This window comes from Gavia stellata, chromosome 6, assembly GCF_030936135.1.
Source record: "Gavia stellata isolate bGavSte3 chromosome 6, bGavSte3.hap2, whole genome shotgun sequence".
Taxonomy (NCBI): Eukaryota; Metazoa; Chordata; class Aves; order Gaviiformes; family Gaviidae; genus Gavia; species Gavia stellata.
In genome coordinates this window covers 57120675-57139040 of record NC_082599.1, presented here as the reverse complement: position 1 = coordinate 57139040, position 18366 = coordinate 57120675, and the positions used below count along the sequence as shown (strand labels likewise).

The 18366-nt window shown below is 41.7% G+C and overlaps 1 protein-coding gene across 1 annotated transcript; it reads left to right on the top strand.

The window, feature by feature from the left end:
- The first annotated feature begins 600 nt into the window (after nt 1-600).
- INHBA (inhibin subunit beta A) lies at nt 601-13314 on the top strand. Its single transcript, XM_009819237.2, is given in 3 exon segments — nt 601-922; nt 925-1392; nt 12428-13314. Coding segments are annotated over 3 exon segments (1677 nt in total).
- Nucleotides 13315-18366: the final 5052 nt, after the last annotated feature.

Here is an 18366-nt window from a genome sequence, read left to right as displayed (position 1 = left end):
ATATGCCATACCAGCTCCTGCCCAGGCTTTCAGTGCCTGACCGCTTATTGCAGCTGGAGAGTGTATCATGTATTATACAGCCCTCCAAACAACAGCGTTATTTCGCTCCCGTCAGATCTCTTGCCAGTGTTGATAACCTCCAGCATTTAGAAGCGAGCAGAAAAGATCTTTTCTCTTCTACTCAAGGCAGAATAATGTTCTGCCCAAAATATTCGGAGCCCCCGCCCTCATCCCCATCTCATTCACAAGCTATTTAACATCTCCTGCTATCCCTAACAATACCAGGCAGGGCCAAGAGCAAGGTGCTTGTTAATAAAAGGTTTCACTCTCTTCATTCATTCATGTTTCCTCTGTTTAGTTAAGCCAGTGATACTGCTGAAGGAATAAAACAAACAAAACAAACAAAAAAGAAAGTAAGGGGGAAAAAAAGCCGGGGGGGGAGGGGGGAATGACAGCTGGGGGGAGCCAGGAGGGTCAAACGGAGAGAAAAAAAAAGGAAAAAAAGAGTAAATTTACAGGAATGAAAAGATATTTTAGAAAGGGGGGAGGGCAGAAACCACGAGTAGTGATATTTGAAGAGAGGTGTGTGTTAGGGGAGCAATGAGCATAAGGAAGCCAGCCTGCCTGTTCCTCCCCCTTCCTAATCATAGCCTTTACTCACAGACAAAACTCCCTCCCTCTCTCATTCACTCACTCACTTTAGGCCAATCCGTCCTCTCTCTCTCTCTCCCTCTCTCTGTGTCTCTCTCCTACTCTGAGACAGAGTCAGAACTCTTCTCCCTGACAGCCACAAACATCTACAGCACTTATTGCATTCAGAGAGGGAACCTGCAAACAAAACTTCACAGAAAACTTTTGGTTCTTGTTCCAGAGAATTTGCTGAAGAGAAGGAAAAACAAACAAACAAACAAACAAACCAAACCAGCCCCAAAAAAACTGTGCGTGAAGGGGGAGGAAAAGCAGGGCCTTTTAAAAAGGGAATCACAACAACTTTTGCTGCCAGGATGCCTTTGCTTTGGAAGAGAGGATTTTTGTTGGTGCTTTGCTGGATTATAGTGAGGAGTTCCCCAACCCCAGGATCCGAGGGGCACAGTTCAGTCACTGACTGTCCATCATGTGCCCTCGCCACGCTCTCAAAGGATGTGCCCAGCTCACAGCCTGAGATGGTGGAAGCAGTAAAGAAGCACATACTGAACATGTTGCACTTGAGGGACAGACCTAATATCACCCAGCCGGTGCCCAAGGCAGCACTTTTAAATGCCATCAAAAAACTCCATGTGGGAAAGGTGGGAGAGGATGGTTATGTGGAAATAGAGGATGACATTGGAAGAAGAGCCGAAATGAATGAAGTTGTGGAGCAAACCTCAGAAATCATCACTTTCGCGGAATCAGGTGAGTGCTTGAAAAACAAAACTGTAAAATAGCCTTTGTGCCAGAACTGCAATTAACTTCTTTTCTTCCCCTCAGCAATAATGTTTTCTGCAAGGTTGTAGGATGAGACCTGGGGGAAGGGAGAAGGAGGAATGGGACGGGGGGGACGGGACTCCGAAGGAATTTGATTTTTCTGACTTAGTCTTGGCTACAGATTACACTTGCTAAGCACAGACAGCCACACAGGGAGGAAGCTCTCTAACCAATCTTGAGCAGAAAGTCAGGCTGCAGCGGGGTCCTCCAAACTGTGCCTGTGAAGCCAGAGTACTTGCAGTAAAGTACTGGATTGCAGAGCTGATGGTGAAAGAAAAGGGCTGAAGCCTTTTGGGGAGTTTATCAAGACAGAAAGCAAGCTGCAAACTACTTGAGAAACAACCCTTTCATGTAAAAATTACAGTGGAAGTTATAAAATCAGATGGAGCAGCTTTAACTTTTAGAAGTGAGAGGGCTTTTTTGGTTTTGGTTTGGTGGGTTTTTTTTCCAATTTAACACAGCATCTTTGGCAATAAAGAGTTGCAGGGACTGTCAGATGACTTCAATAGAACCGGACAAGTTGCTGTAGCTGATCCAATTTGTAATGCAGACTTCTGCATACTGGAAAAAAAGATTCTGTTCCTAAAACGCTCCAGCCAAAAAAATGCACCCTTGGTAGGGTGTATTTTGAACTCTTTCACAGTTCTGTTTTCCCTAACTCTTCTACAGTAAGAGCTCAGAATATAGGTATTTACTAAGTAATGGCTTAAGACTCACATCAACTGCCTATAGGAAAGAGCTCTAAAGTTGTACTTTACTGTCTTCTTCCTACATGAATAGGACCAGAACCCGTTTTAATTCCATGTATATGTATGTGCATATTTATCTGTTACTATATGCGAGTATGTTTATACATGCATCAATAGCAGTATCTTGCAATAACTCTATCATCTAACTAACAGCAACTTTTTATGATGCTGTCTAGCCAAAGCATTTTTCCTGTTGCCAAGATGGTTTTAAAAGAATGTCATTGTTTTGTTTGGTACAGCATATGGTAGGCAAAGTATGCAAAGGAACTCCAAGCATTTTTGTTTAAAAGTTTGCTGCAGCAGTATAAACAATTAAGACAACACTCAGAGTTTCCAGTCCTGAAAACCTGTTGACTCAGATGTTCTGTTTGCAGGGAAGCCATGCACAAGAAGTGTGCATGCTTTTAAGAGCAGACATTCCTGCTGGCTGTCCGATTTCCAACTGTACAAGGAGCCCTTGCCTTTGGAGTCCTTGTCAATACACGTATTATTAGTTCTTCCAGTTTGAAAGCTCAGGCTTTTCAGTTTTTCCATCCCCTCCACTTCAGAAAGCAGGCAGAAGGTGTCAATGCCAGTGGTCATTAGAAGCAGGGGCAGCTCAACGTTAGTTTAGAAAAGAGTTTTTAAAAGCAAGGAAATCTCTAAGCTATCTATGAGTCGGATTCCCCACCTGGTTTTCAGCAGCTCGCTCTGAGCACAGTGAAACACATATGGCATGAGCAGTGGTTTCTCTTCACAGTGTGAGTCCCAATCATTTGTAAACACATTATTGTCTCTCCTGAGCTCTGACACAAAGGAATTTGGAATTTGATATATGCCTACTCAGTACGACACCCTCCAACGGCGGCTCCGGAAGCCATTGGCTCTCGGCATCACGTGAGCAGCGAAAATCGTGCCATTGCCCACACGCTGGCCAATACTCCAGCCACCAATCCCCCCCGCCACAAACTACCCAACACTACCACGTCACTTAGTTTGATTTACGTAGCGTTGTCCTACCACTACTAGCCAAATTAACTTAAGAAGACTTATGCTATGGAGTTGCACAGCTGAAGGACGGGGGCATCTGCTGTGTTCCCGTGCCTTTTCTTCCCTGCTGCTGTCCTCCACCTTCACGCTAAGCCCATCCTGGAAGCCAAGGCAGGAGGGCTGCTCCGGCCCTTTTTCCCCATACCTGCTAGGCTTTGATTTGGGAGGAGGGAGGAGCAATTAGCAACCTAGAAACCGAGCTCTAGGGTTTGGGCTTATAATGGCAATGTTAACTCCACTCTGTAGAGTAACTTCAGACTGCTGAAACATATTTTTCATCTATAGCCACTCATACTCGATGTCGTGCTAACATCAGAGGATCTACCACACTTTACAGGTGACAAAGCTGCAACAACTTAAGTAAACTCTACCGGGATCTCTTCTGCTTATGCACCAGCAGTATTGTGTGTCAAATATAAAAGCAGTATTATTTTTCCTGTTGAGGAAAGTGAGGCAAAAAGAAGGCAAGTGACATGTCATATAGGAAGGATGAGTTAAAAAGACAGGAATAGAATATAGCCACATGGACAGTCCCCACTTCTCACTCTGTGGGAACTGGGAAGAGTATGCGTAAGTTTAGAACACCAAGTAGGAGAATAAACATGTTCCTCTGACAGTCAGGTTAATGTTCTTCCTCCTTTTAATGTGAAACTCACTCTGTCTCGAAAGAGGGCAATAGGAAATCAATGAAAATGAATGGAAACATCTCACGTTGTATCAAATAAAGGTCTGTGGAAAGAGAAATAAGACTTTAGGCTTTTTGTTCCTTTGGGTATGTCTTAACATAAACCAGCCATTCCCCCTACCTCTCAGAAGCCACATTTACTACTTGCCTTCATAAAAAAGTAGCTTTTCCATCTTTCATCAGCTGTATCCTCAGACATACAATGAAATGGAGTGAATGAACAAACAGTGCCCTGTGCACGTGGCTCTGGCTTGAGACTGCTATTTTCTAAAATAGACCAAAATTCAAACGAGCACGGGCTTCAGACAATTAAACGGGAAACTAAATGCAGTGAACTTGTCTGAAGCACAGGTGTAGTTATGTCCAGGAAATCAGCAAAATAGCTGGCAGGTAGTTTTCACAGCTAACAAATGCAGGCAGATCTTTGCAAAACTAATGACCGCGAGTATTGGGCAAAAGTTTACAAATGCACCCTACTGTCCTTTGGCACTCTTACAAGTAAAACATGAAAATGATTTTCTACTTGCATATCAAACTAAGATTACTAACCTCGATTAGTTCTGCTACGAGGGTAGCTGTGCCAGAGCTCTGTGGGTTACTTCAAGGTCTTAAAAATAGTCTTTCGAGGAGAGGGGTCATATAATTTTGTGACAAGCAAATCCAACAGGTTCTATAACTGAGATACCCAATGCTCATAAAATATGGTTGGCTACTAACTCTTTCATTATTTTAAGTAGATAGCTTATTAGGCAGACCTGGGATTTTGCCAAGTGAATTTGATCCTGGCAACTGAACTACCAATGAAATGGGTTGCTAACATCAGCCCCCGAGAAGGTGATAGGAATTACTGGATGGAAATACTGAAATCCAAAGGCTTATTGTTAGGAGAACTGTCAGGAAAAAATTACAAGTCTGACAGCTATTTAGACTGCTTCTATCTTTTTTGTATCACTTCATACTGAATTCAAGGTGAACTGACTTGATCATGCGATGGCTACTTTCATGTGCAGACACATGTGTGTACACACTCACGCCTTTGCCTAGGAAGACGCCTACTCCTGTACAGCCAGGCTGGCAGGTCAGGAGGAAAAAAAGGATGGGTCGCTTATGCCTCTCCAAATCATTTCATCAATTTTCTTTTGAAAGCAACTGTATTTAATGGTACAGCTCTCCGTGCTGAATAAAGAATGGCCACGAGAGGGCAACACTCCAAAGGCTTTTTGCTCCACGCAAGGCAACCTTCCTGAAAGCTCCTATTTTACCTAATTGGATCCTGAATCCCAGAGATCTTTATGCTTATCTGTAGCTTCTCTGAGTGGAGCTCTTGTTTCTCTCTTCTAGTTTATTTAAAAGGCAGAGATTCAGTGGAGTGGGAGACTGCAGGTGAAATAATGCAGGAAGGAAACAGGCAAAGGGGAAAAAGCTAAACTGATGGATGCTAGAAGTTCTGGAAATCTAGGGACATCAGAAATTATTGTTATTATTTTTTTACAAGACACTGAGAAATGTGACCGTGAATCATCATCTGAGCTGATTTTCTCACATCTTTTTTTAAGGCAGTCTCCTTGGCTTTTAGAAAACAAGCCTATTTCCCCTTGTTTTTTGGTTTTTTTTGTGGGGTGGTTTTTTTTTTGTTTTTTTTTTTTTTTGCTTTGGCATACTATTCCAAAATTTCAAGTTTAGCAAACGAAAGCAAGTTACTTCCAGAAGAAAAAAGCCATTCTGTATTAATCTGTTTCTTTGTAACAACATGTGAGAATTCAGGGAGGTTGGTTGGTTGGAGAACAAATTGAGAAAGCACAGCCAAATCTGAGAAGGTCAGAACCAGTTTAGAAAAAGATACCTGCGAGAGAGACAGAAATTACTGTACGTGTCCGTCTCTGCGTGTAGTCGTGCATACAGTTTTGTATGCAAAGGCAGCTGGGAATAGCAGAATATGCATTTGCCTGTATGTGTGTATAAGCGCACATATGTCTATATGTATGGGTATGCCACAGCAGGCACGCTCATATACCCATGTACCTGCCCCGTTGTAATATGAATAGGTTCCTGCAGATAAGTATGTGCATTCACGTGCTCTCCTGTGTGCAGGATGTATCTACACTGCATATGTGTAAATGATTCATGCTGAGGAATTCTTATAGCTAGATATGTGTCTATATGGGTATGAAAAGGCAATCTCATTTAATGCAACAGAGCTTTGCAAGATTGATTTAGGATTGAAGCTTAATCTACTGGAAGCAATTGGAAGTTTTGCTATTCATTTCAGTGGGCTTGAGATTTGGGCCTTAGTGCACAGAAATTAAAAATTTTAATGAAAACAGACTGGCAGCTTCTGATCCACTTAATTTTAGAATTTACAACAAATTATTATGAGCACATACAAAAAAATTACTCTCTCTTTTATGAAAGACAAAGACTTGCTATTCTTTTTACCTTGAAATATGTTACTGGTGCAAGTGACCCTAAACTTTGCTCAAGGTATTTTAGACATAAATGCAAAAATCAAGTAACAAAAAACTTCAACCAAACAAACACCTTTTTTGTTTCTAAATACTTAAGGCCATGTGGGGGAAGGGCTTTCAATTTGGAAAGAACTCTAGGCTGTGGATGTAAAGTGCTTCCCTCTTGACAAAATATCAGAGAGGAGTCAAAGTTCACCAGGACTGAATTATTTCACATTCTGAATGACCTTGTCAATGCCCCTTTGCGTTAACTATTCAAGAAAAGGTATTTAAATAAGGTTGCTTTCCCCCCACAAATGCTTGGGGAATAGTTCTTTTTCCCGGTTTTCTCTTTTAGTTTATTTTTTTCTTACATCAAAAATCTCCTTTTGCTGGCAGCAAAGGGTATGTGAACATAAAGATAAGGTGTTTGTTATTTGTGTCAAAATTGCTCTTCCCTTCAAAAGAGGCAACAGTCAGGGAGCAGGAACCTGGATGACCAGTCACATACGAGGGGTGATGAATAGTTAGAATAAATCGTTTGCCAGTGATCCATAGGCTGAAATGCATTCACAGAAACAGCCACTGTCTAATCGCGGTAATAACACATTTGTAATAATCAGTCTGCCTAGGGGATAATTGCCAGACGATAACAGTGCTAAATTCACTGAATAAATTCTACGCCGTGAACAATTCATCTAACTCTAGTGGTCACTCATTAGTAAACATTTTGAGCAATTATCTCTCAATAACCATGCTCTTCTCTTCACTCTCTTTAGAGGAACCTTTCTAGTAACCTATTTTTTGCTGTCTCCTGGGGAACGGAAATGAGAAGTAAAGAGAAGGATGCTTTTGAATGTAATTACAGATTGGCACGCAGTACAAATTCCCCCAAATCTAAACATAGGCAGTAGTAAAGTTAGCAACTAAAAAAGGAAAAAAAAGCTTGCTTTGTATGGAAAAACAGTTCACTTACAGTATAACATAAAAATGGTTCAAAATTAAGCAGTGGTGAAGCATGGAAGTTTAAAGTAACAGCACCTTCTTACACAGTGAGCATTTTTCAAAGGAAAGTTTAAATACTGTGTATTAAGAGAAATTAAGAATATGCCACATTCAAATGTCAGAAAGGATAATCGCTTTCATTATGAAAAAAACAGCCTTAATCATTTAACAGCATATGGTTAAAAAAAAAATAAATTGTAAGCATCTTAGCATTTTACTGAAAAAAAGATCCTTATAATTGTATAGCTTAGACCCTACCTAGGATAAGTATACAGCTTGAACTAACAGGGCTCGATCTCGAATCCCGCTGCAAATTGCAAATAAACAGCTTCGACTGCACAGTTAAAGCCAGCGATACTGAGGGAAGGATCCTCGGCCTCAGAGGAAGAGCGCGCTGGAGCCGCAGGCTCCTGCCCTGAGCCCAGCAGGAACCACCCTACGCAGGGCTGCCCCAGCACGTCCCCCCGCGCCTGGGCCCGCAAGGGCTCTGCGAATCCCTCCACGCTCCTCTGCCCTGTGCCCGTCACCAAGTGCCGCTTGGGAGAAGGTACGGAGTGCAGAGTCCCGCGCGTGAGCCCCGGACAGCCCTTCCAGAGGTGGAGAGGAGGGCACCTGTGCAGGCACCCCTCCGCTCGCGCGTTCAGGTTTCTCTCCTAAAAAGGTGTGCGAGCACCACTGAAGAGAAAAACAGATACGAGCAAACTCTCACGCTATATATACTGATGCTACACTTTCTTTCCATTCAGTAACTCCTTCCATTAAGCCTTTTACCATATATGCACTACTTCTTAGGGCTTGTATTTTTAACCATTTCTCACAGCATTTGCCAGTGTCACTCGCGCTGCTAGACTGCTCCCGCGGCGTCCCAGCCCTCTTCCTGGCAGGGCCTTTGCTCAGCAGTAAAGCTGAGAGGTGGCCTCTCCAAGGCTTTGGGAAGGGGAGATGAGGAAAAGCAATCAAAGGGGGCCCAAAGTAATCCCTCGTCTCCTTTTTCAGCCGCTCTCTGCTACGATAACAATCCAGGCTGTTGACATCGCCGTTTATAAGAGCATGGAAGTGATGAAGGCATTACCACTGTTGGGCTGTGGGTCTTTCCACAGGAGTCAGGCAGGAGGAGCAGGATGATTAGAAATGGAAAAAGACCCTTGCAAATCAGCTGTGGCAGATGAAAAGGCAGGACAAGAGGATAAACAAAGTGTAATTATGGAAGTGATACCATCCCCAACTTTCAGGCAGGTCTCCTTTTTACTTTCAGTTAGATGGACAGTATATATTTCCAAAGCTTTGAACCTGGTCATTAACTCAGACAAAAAAAGGAAAGACTGCTAAATTCCTAAGCAATATTTGGAGAAAATGAAATACAGCCATTTTTTTGTCTCAGAACACTTGAAGAATTTATCTTATTATAGCACCGAACCTTTTGGAAATAAAGTTCCTGTTATAAAGTGGATGTCTAATCATAATAAGCCAGATCCAGACATCTCAATTCATTTTTAGCACAGGCCAAACTCTGATTTCAAAATTAGCTTGTCCGACCATAGTGACCTCTGAAAGACTGCAGGATTCATACCATTCGTCTTGCGTGATCGTAACAAACTAGTTGTGAATGTGGAGAGAATTCAGAAAAGTTTGGTTTTTTCCTAATGTGAAAGCATGCTTTTTTCCCCAACCTTGCACCATTCCCAGTCTCCTTCTAAAAAGATCCATGAAAGGGAAAGGTTTTTTCTAATTGCTGTAAAACCTTTTATTAGCTATGCACGTTTGAGGACTCAGGATTTTGTTTCGTCCAGAATTATTAGGCTCCTATAAGCTTCCTGCATCTTTTTTCTTTAGACTCTGAATCGACCATTAGTGTGTGAAAATGTAGCTAACCACATCCAGAGAGGCTGTTATTGTAGCCAACAACCTGCAGGGAGGCTCTTATCCCTGTGTAAGGACATGTCTTATGCTACCTTGCTCAAGCTCACTTTCCTCAAGTGAAGAAAAAGCAAGTACTCGGGTACTTCCACCGTACTATGCTAATATTTTTAGTAACGAGGAAGAATTCAGCTTTCACACATACAGGAACATATGAAAAACTAATTAAGAGAGTTCTTGAGGTCCTGTTTCTTTTATGTAATATCTGTCAAAAAGAGTGGCTGCATTGCTACACTTCTGGCCAGTGCATAAGGTAATACGAATATTTACTGTCGGAGATGTGTCACTTCGTAACTATTTTCAACTCCCACTAGCATGGAAATAACACAACGTGAAATATCATGCATTAGCACTTAATAGCATTGGGTTATTCTGGGCTGTCTGGCTTTTCTGGTCAGATGGGCCACACAGCTTCTTCTCCCATGGAGCCAGCTCTGCACACCCCGGCGGCTTTCTTCAGAGCACATGACTGGGCCGGTTTTCTATGTTCATATCCAGCACAGCTGATCCGCTCATGCACAGGATCCCCCCCAGCACCAGAACTGCTGCCTGTGCCCAGCTTTGTACCTCAGGAACACAGAATAAGTTTTGCACTTCCCAGCAATACATGCCTATTCCCCACACCAGTCTGTGAGTTTTAGGAAAGAGAGCAGCTGGGAAGAGGCTGCTGGTGCTGGAACAATTCCTGCAGCTTGGTCCAAACCATCCTTCCCCCCCCAACAAGGTTTCCTTGGGTAGGGACAGCGAGCAGAAGGAGTTGGATGGAGAGTCTTGGAGGCAGCAACCCACTCCTGGCAGGTCACCTGCCTTCAGGTCCCCCTGAAGCCCAGGTCCCCCCCAGACAGAGTTTATCAGGACTGTGCCGAGGAAAGGAATCAGCTAAAGTTACAGGCTTGCTTTAGGCGAGAGAGTCGGGGAGAATGAAGCCACAGCTGGATGGATGGTCCTCGCAGGCCTTAGAAGTATCCGTTCTCATAGAGAACACTTTTTATAACATCCCTATGTACAAGGCAACCAGCCTCTTGCACCAGATTTCTTTTGGACTGGAGGAACGTCATTGTACGTCTCCTCATGCTCTGAAAGGCTGGCAGGAGTGGGATCGATGCCTCTCACCTGCCCTCTGCTCCAACACAGCTGGCAGCTTTGCCATAGTTTCATTTCCAGAATGGAAAAAAATAACGTTAGCCGGTAAAAGCTGATTAATGAACTTTCAGTCATTATTGAATGAATCTTATTTAAAAAATAATAGAAAAAGAGTCACTCCACCATGCCTCACAGTACTGGTCAGCTTGCTCTGCCTTTTCTACAAGCTACTTCCTTTTCTAAGGCACAGTCCCACTGGTTCATGTAGCTCCCTGAGAAATTAATGTAACTCACTTTGGAGACTGGCATCAGCAAAGTCTGTGAGAAGCAGTTAACACAGACCATGTGTTTCCCTATCTCAGTGACAGTTAAAGTCTACAATTTCACACTCTCACTTAGAGGGAAAACAAAAACAAAGCGCTGTGCCCTTTGGCCACTGTAATTCAGAAACGTCTGTCTCTCTGACCTGGGAATGCCACCAGGGAAAGCTGAATGTGCCAGTGCCAGGACTTCACAGAGAAGGAAAGCAACAGGTAGCTCAAAGGGCAGCACAGCCTGTCTACAGGCCTTAGAAACCAGGATCTCTTGCTTTTGCGAGTGAGTACGGGATAGATGTCTCCTGCGGTTTTGTCCCACTTCTGTCTCACCTGAGAACAGGGGAGCAGGGAGATGGTCAGGGAGCCCGCACTGGTGGAGTTCAGTGGCGATGGGAAGCAAGGAGGAGAGCCTTGCTGCCATGAGAGCAATTTTTCCTGTACGCATCCAGCCACTTCAGTTTTGGTCACCACTCGCCCTTTTTAGGGTGCAAAGTTCTGGTTCCCTGACAAGCAGAACCACTGCACAGAGAATCAGGCCAACAACCGTGGGTAGCTCAAGAATAATATCAACGACAAATCGATAATTATGAATGCTGTTTCTGTCTCACTAAGGTCAGATATCTGTGCATTTCAAATCTGTGACCCCGGTCCATCCTGGCCTGCATGCTGAGAAAGAACAAAAGATGCCAACATGGCTTTTTCTTTTGTCAAGAAAATAGAAAAGTACCTCTCTTAAAATAATAATACCACCACCCCCCCCCGGCTAATTCATTCTCTCTTAACTTTTTCATGCTCTAGTGATCAAATCATTAAACAGCCCTCATTATTCATTCCAACTTCTGCCAGGGATATGAGCTCTGTATCAGAGAAACACCCCCTCACCATCATAATCATCATCATGACATCTCAGCAAGTTGATACAATTATGCCAGAGAACCATCCCCATAATTATTCAGTTCTTTAGCTCATTTCTCAGTGTATTCACCATTACTATAATCACAGCGAGTACAGTGTGTTAAATTAAGAACAGGATCTACAGCTAACATCTCACAGGATGAAGAGTCTGCTTGCTGCAATTCTGCAATTCTGTACAATATAACTCTGCAAACCTCTCAAAGCTGAGGCTCATATTTTAGTATTTGTTTTTGAAACAATTGACATTTACAACTCATTTTAAGATGCATATGAAGAACGGCATTTTACAGAGGGAGAAAGGGCAGACCTTGTTCCCACATAATTTCCGAAGTATTGCCAAAGAATTGGCAGGGCTGGAACTCACTCCCTAACTTTAGCTATTAGGCATAGATTTGTATGCGTATGGTACATGTAGTCATGGACTCTCGTCACAAGAGCATTTTTGCCTTTCAGCTAACAGTGATCACAAAGACAGCTTAGGCAAATGAACTCTTAGCAGCTACTGATGCTTATTTGCCATCAGATGATTTACATAAATGACCGTATCATTACTGTATCAAAATGCTTTGGTTAAAATATGACACTGGAAAACAACAGGCAAAGAAATACTTTTCTAAAGAGAGAATTCTCACAAAAGACAAACTGAGGAGGGGATGAGGTGAAGGAAGGTTAGAACAGAAGAATCATAAAAATGTAAAGAGCCAAGTAGGAAACCTAGGGAACTTCATGCCTGTGGCAACAGTAACAGAATTCTCTTTAACAGAATGCAAGCAGACATACTAACAAGTTCTTCCTGTCTATTTCCATTTACCAAATCAGGCACAGCCAAGAAAATGTTGCACTTTGAGATTTCCAAGGAAGGCAGTGAATTATCGGTGGTGGAACATGCTGAAGTGTGGCTCTTCCTGAAGGTCTCCAAGGCCAACCGGAGCAGGACAAAAGTCACCATCCGCCTGTTTCAACAGCAGCGGCAGCCAAAAGGCAACTCTGAAGGAGCAGAAGATATGGAGGACGGGGTGCTGAAAGGTGAAAAGAGTGAGACTTTGATTTCGGAAAAGGCAGTGGACACCCGCAAGAGCACTTGGCACATCTTTCCTGTCTCCAGCAGCGTCCAGAGACTCCTGGACCAAGGCAAGAGCTCTTTGGATGTGCGGATTGCCTGTGACCTGTGCCAAGAGACTGGAGCCAGCCTGGTGCTACTGGGCAAGAAGAAGAAAAAAGAAGATGATGGGGAAGGGAAAGAAAAGGAAGCTGGAGAATTCACAGGAGAAGAGGAGAAGGAGCAATCACATCGGCCCTTCCTGATGATGCTTGCCCGGCACTCAGAGGACCGCCAGCACAGGCGGCGGAGACGAGGCCTGGAGTGTGATGGCAAAGTCAACATCTGCTGCAAGAAGCAGTTCTTTGTCAGCTTCAAGGACATAGGATGGAGTGACTGGATCATTGCACCTACAGGTTATCACGCCAACTACTGCGAAGGAGAGTGCCCCAGCCATATAGCAGGCACATCTGGTTCATCGTTATCTTTCCACTCCACTGTCATCAACCATTACCGCATGCGGGGCCATAGCCCCTTTGCCAACCTCAAGTCATGTTGCGTGCCCACCAAGCTGCGGCCCATGTCCATGCTCTACTACGACGATGGCCAGAACATCATTAAGAAAGACATACAGAATATGATTGTGGAGGAGTGTGGCTGTTCATAGATGCATGTGTGCGCAAGACCCTTCTCATTGAGAAGAAAATGTATCAAAAGCCCAAGAAGAGGAAAGACCGGACATGGTATAAACTTTTTTGAGTGAAACAATCATCAGAAATAAAAGCAAAGACAAAAGAGAGTGAGAAAAGAGAAAAAAAAAAAAAAGACTTATGGAGGATCAGAAAAGACTTCAGCTATAAAAAGGAAGAAAGCTTCATGAACCCGGGCTTGAATGAGATATGTCTGAATGGCGGTATGGGTTGGGGATTTCCCCTTCCTTTCAGTATGCTCCTTATCTTATTACATAGTATATTAAACTTTAGTTATTACTAGGGGAGTTATGTTCCCTCCCTTAGTTACCCATCAGTTCAAGCCATGGTAGCAGCTCATCTAACCTGCAGCAATTTGGACTAAGTCCAAAATGTCATTGAAATTCCTTGAAAAGCCATGTGTATGAACACTACATTCACTGGCACTTTCCCCCCAAATTTACCGAGGAACTGAGTAGGTGTGTAGTGTTTGTGTGTATATATATATGGCTATGTATTTATATACATATCTCTATACATACAGACACTATACATATACATACACTTAACATTGGTAAAGGGACAATATTGTGCAGGTGTATACACCTTCATCTGCTGCACTACATTTACAAAAAAAAAAAAAAGAAAAAAGGAAAAAAGAAAAATGAAGAAAAACAGAATAAAAAAAAGAATGAATGAAAGAATAAAAGTTACATTTTGTAAAGGTGCTTACAACATTAGAACTATGCAACCTAGTTGGTTTGAAACTGTTTACCTGCGAAAGAAAGAAAAAAAAAACAGAAAGACTTTTTTTTAAATGGAAGTAACTTGTTTTAAAAAAAATTCTTCAGTGAGAGATACTTGAAAGGAACATGTTTGTCCAGTTACTGGAGCCAAACATTTCTATATTTTGTAAAAAAAAATTTTTAATCGTTTACTATTTGCACTACAATGGTGTCTGACCTGTCTAATCCTTATTTAACAAATATTTGCAAGGGAGGGTGGTTGGGTGTGGGAGGGGTTGAGAGCTGCACTTATTGTGAGCTATACAAGAACTGCTACAGCACACAAAATAGCTATTTTTATTATTATAATAATTATTATTATTTTGTACCTTAAAATGAATAGACACATACACCAAAGACATTTGTGCGAGCCTCTAAAAAGTCTGTTTGTGGTTGGTACCATTCACCTGTAGTAAGTTAGGGTTTGAACTAGGGGTCAGTGGGTTGATTACATTCAGGCTAGAATATCTGTTAACCAGTTAAATTCAAATAGTGCCCTCAACAGAAAATTGCCATTTGAAGTACACCCAGAAAAGCCCTGGGATTTGGATCCAAGATGCTCGGATCCGAGCTCCATCTAAGCATGATTGTACTCTTTTGCATGTACAACACTAAGACTTGTCCCTGATGCACAGCAACTGTGCATTGTTGGGAAACAACTTTATACAAGGGATATACATATATATATGTATATATTTCTGTATGTATATATGTATGTATACACAAGGTATAAGCACTTCTGGCTTCACTTTAATGTTCTTAAAACAATGAATGTTTGTGTGCAAAGCACAGTATGTTAAAAGATTGTTTGTTACTACCAAGTGGGAGGCTACACGTTCAAAATGGCATTTGTGTGAGAGAAACCTAAAGTGCTGGTGTACACTTAGAAAGTCTTGATGTAAAATTGCAAGCAGCTTTGGGCCCTGCCCACCATCGCCCCTGCAAATATACGGAAAATGGCAGTTGTGGTAGGATTTCTGTTTGAAATGCAGTCTTCAGGGAAAGACTGGCTGTTGCAACCACCACCTTCTAGCATGACAACTCTTAACGGGTTTGCGCGTTACCTGTAAGACCTAATTTTCAGTGTCAACACCTAACCTGAAGGGTCCAACCCATAGGGCATAGGTAGATAGTTTTTGAAAAAAATTCTATCGCTGTCATATTTAAAAGAATGTTAAAGTTACAACATTTGTCTTTGGGTAGGGGGAGATGATAAGAGGGAACGGGAGAAACCTTTAGGCCCTGTTTACACTGAGTTTGATAACCCTGAGCCTGAAGCTTCAGACTCTCACAGGTTTGCGGGACCAAGCCCCTGTTAGTTGCCTTCTGACGGGACAGGCTTCAAAACGCCTCTTACAGAAAGAAGCACTAATGCGGCTGCCCACCTTGTTGAGAGCACGGTCTGTAAAAAAAAATATTTTTTTTTTAAAAAAAGAAAAGATAGCACAATTTAGCCCGGTCACATTGGCCAGGGATAGCGTGTTAGCACCTTCATGGCGAGAACTATGTTTAAACAGTGTAATCAGGGCCTTCATTTTTTGTCAGCCAAAACTGTTTGTGTGTGCATGTGTGCGTGGGTGTTCTCTGTGTGTGCATATGTATATGCGCATGGGCGCATGTCCGTGTTTGTACGTATCGATAGAGATTTAAAAAAAAAAGAAAAAAAAAGAAAAAAAAGAAAGAAAAGAAAAAAATAGCCCTTTCCTCCGTTGAATAGATATCAACATACATGCTTATAGCTAAGTTTTCTATCTAATTTATTCCACAGTATTTAGATTGCATAGTACAGCTAATGGGTTATACATTTATGTACTTTTTATACAATGCATTTTTTTACAGACTTGTTTGCAATTTGCAAAAAAAAAAATTCAAAAAATTATAACAATTGGGTAGACACTAAATTTGTCACTAAAGTATTCTGTAAAATATCAAGGCTTTCTGATTTAAATTATTTGCAGAAGTTTGTTGTTGTTTTTTTTGTGTTTTCTTACTGGGGAAAGGGAGGGATACCAAATGCTAGTAGGAAAATTAAAAAAAAAAAAAAAAGATGCACAACTAATTTATCTTTATAACATAAACAAACCAAGTTCCTGACCCTGCTTCATTTGAAGCAAGTGGCAGAATTACTGTTGATTTTTCTAGCAGTAGAGCCAGGCTCTAGAACAGGAGGAGCAGGGACATAGTCTGCGACAGTTCTTGAGGAGACTAACTTTTATTTCACTGGGCTTTAGACTTGGCCTTAAAATTGGATGCATATTGTCCCATAACCCTTACTCATGTCAACAGGCTCTTTGACGTCTACTGGGCTCCTTACAAGAGTAGTAAAACTACTTACATGAGTAAAGGTAAACCAGGGTGAATCACAGTTTCCTTCTGCTGTGTGCAGCATGAAGGGAGAGAAAGGATTTTGAATGAATGGCACCATATCCAACAGGGTTTAATTCAATTATTTAATCCAGGCTGCTTGCATCACGGTTGATCTCTGAACGTAGTGGCAAGGGAAGAAGGTGAGATGGCTCATGTTGGTAAAAATTATTCTCAAGTGTGATTAGGTAGAGAGCACTGGAGACCTGAAATCCCAGCACCTTCCCCTAAATGACAATGGCAAAACTCCCATTGACAGCAAGCAGAGTAAGTTTAGGCTCACGGTTTTCCTGGCCAAAGCAAAAACAGCCTTTAAAAAGAAGTCTGATGCTGAGTTTGATACCAGCTTTTATGTGGTGAATTGGGACCGGCCCTGGAAAACATGAAACTAGCCTGAGACAACTTCCAAGTGAGGAAAGAAGGTAGGATTTTAGACGTGGTGAGCATGTTTCATGATAGATACACCAAAAACAGAAGGAGGTTTTCAAATCAAGAAATAACTGTTCCTAAGCCCTGCTTTTTAGCTTTCATTTATGTGTGTATACTAGTCACAAATTTTAAAGGTTTCTCACTCCAATCTCTAGATTCAGTCATGGGGTTTTGATTTGTGGTCAGAGTTATTTAAAGTAGGGGGAAATGAAAAACTATATGATAAAATAAAATAAGAAATCGGGATGTTAATCAAGACTGACTGATTCCAGCAAAACACCCCACCCCCGATAATTTGATTTAATTAAATCTGCATGTACTTAAAATAGCATTAGAAATTGTTACCATATTTAAACAGTTGTTCAAGGGCATGCAGTCTCAAAAATTACTTTTCCTTTCAGGTATGACTATACCAAAAAAAAAAAAAAAAGAGGCTTTTAACTACTAACACATTCCTTTCCATATAACCTACTTCCTGTTTATATTGAAAATGTATTTTCAGTATATATTTAATCACAGAAATGTATTTGTTTAGTACCTCCACAATCTTCTTGCTTCACAGTTGACCACATTTGGTTGTCTTTCCCCCTCTCCATGTCAGATGCTCACTGGGTACAAGGCCTAAGAAACTGGCAGAAGTGCACGTTAAGATGTTTCTTTGGGAGGGCTGAATGTATTTGTATTCTTGGGGTTTAGCAAAAGGAAATGCTTACAGATGCTTATAATTATTCTGCACTCATATGTCACAGCAGAATACCAGTCTAGGGCCCAAAACTGTAGAACTGAATGGAATGGGAGTTTTGTCATTGACATCAATAGAAACAGTCTCTTACCAAATCATTGCAAAATTGGACTCCGTTACATATACCTGCTTTTCTTGTATTTAGTTGAGGTTTAAGCCATCAAGTTCATTTAACTGTGACACCACAAGGCCACGTAGAGGCTAGCAGCAATATCTCTGAGGCAGAGAAGTTCAGGCTTCTGTAAAGTCTATGTGCAAAATGAAAATTTTTATGGATTATAGCTACTCGTGTGGAATAGTGCCTTACTCTGTAAGCAATGCTGTTGATTTCAGAGGGTCTCCTTTCCTAGAAAGTTACCAGTCAGTATCAATAAAGTGAGCAAAACCTATTTCTGGAGTGTAGGTAGAAGAGATGTGTTGGAAATGATTAAGTTCTTTAAGTTAAACCTCATATCAATAGTGTGCATCAGTATGAGAATCAGATGCTAATCACGTTCCTTACACTGAAAAAAGCTTTACTCCTCATCTGTTCTCACTATGTTACATGTGGAGTAAAAAGGTTTTCAGTACGAGTAAATAAAATCATAATTTGATCTTTCGTGAACAACTATAAGCAACATTTTCATGGGCAGAAACAAACAACACTTCTGGGTTATATAGCTATTTATTTTTTGAGATATAGTGAATCTGTGTTCATTCTCAATGGGTTT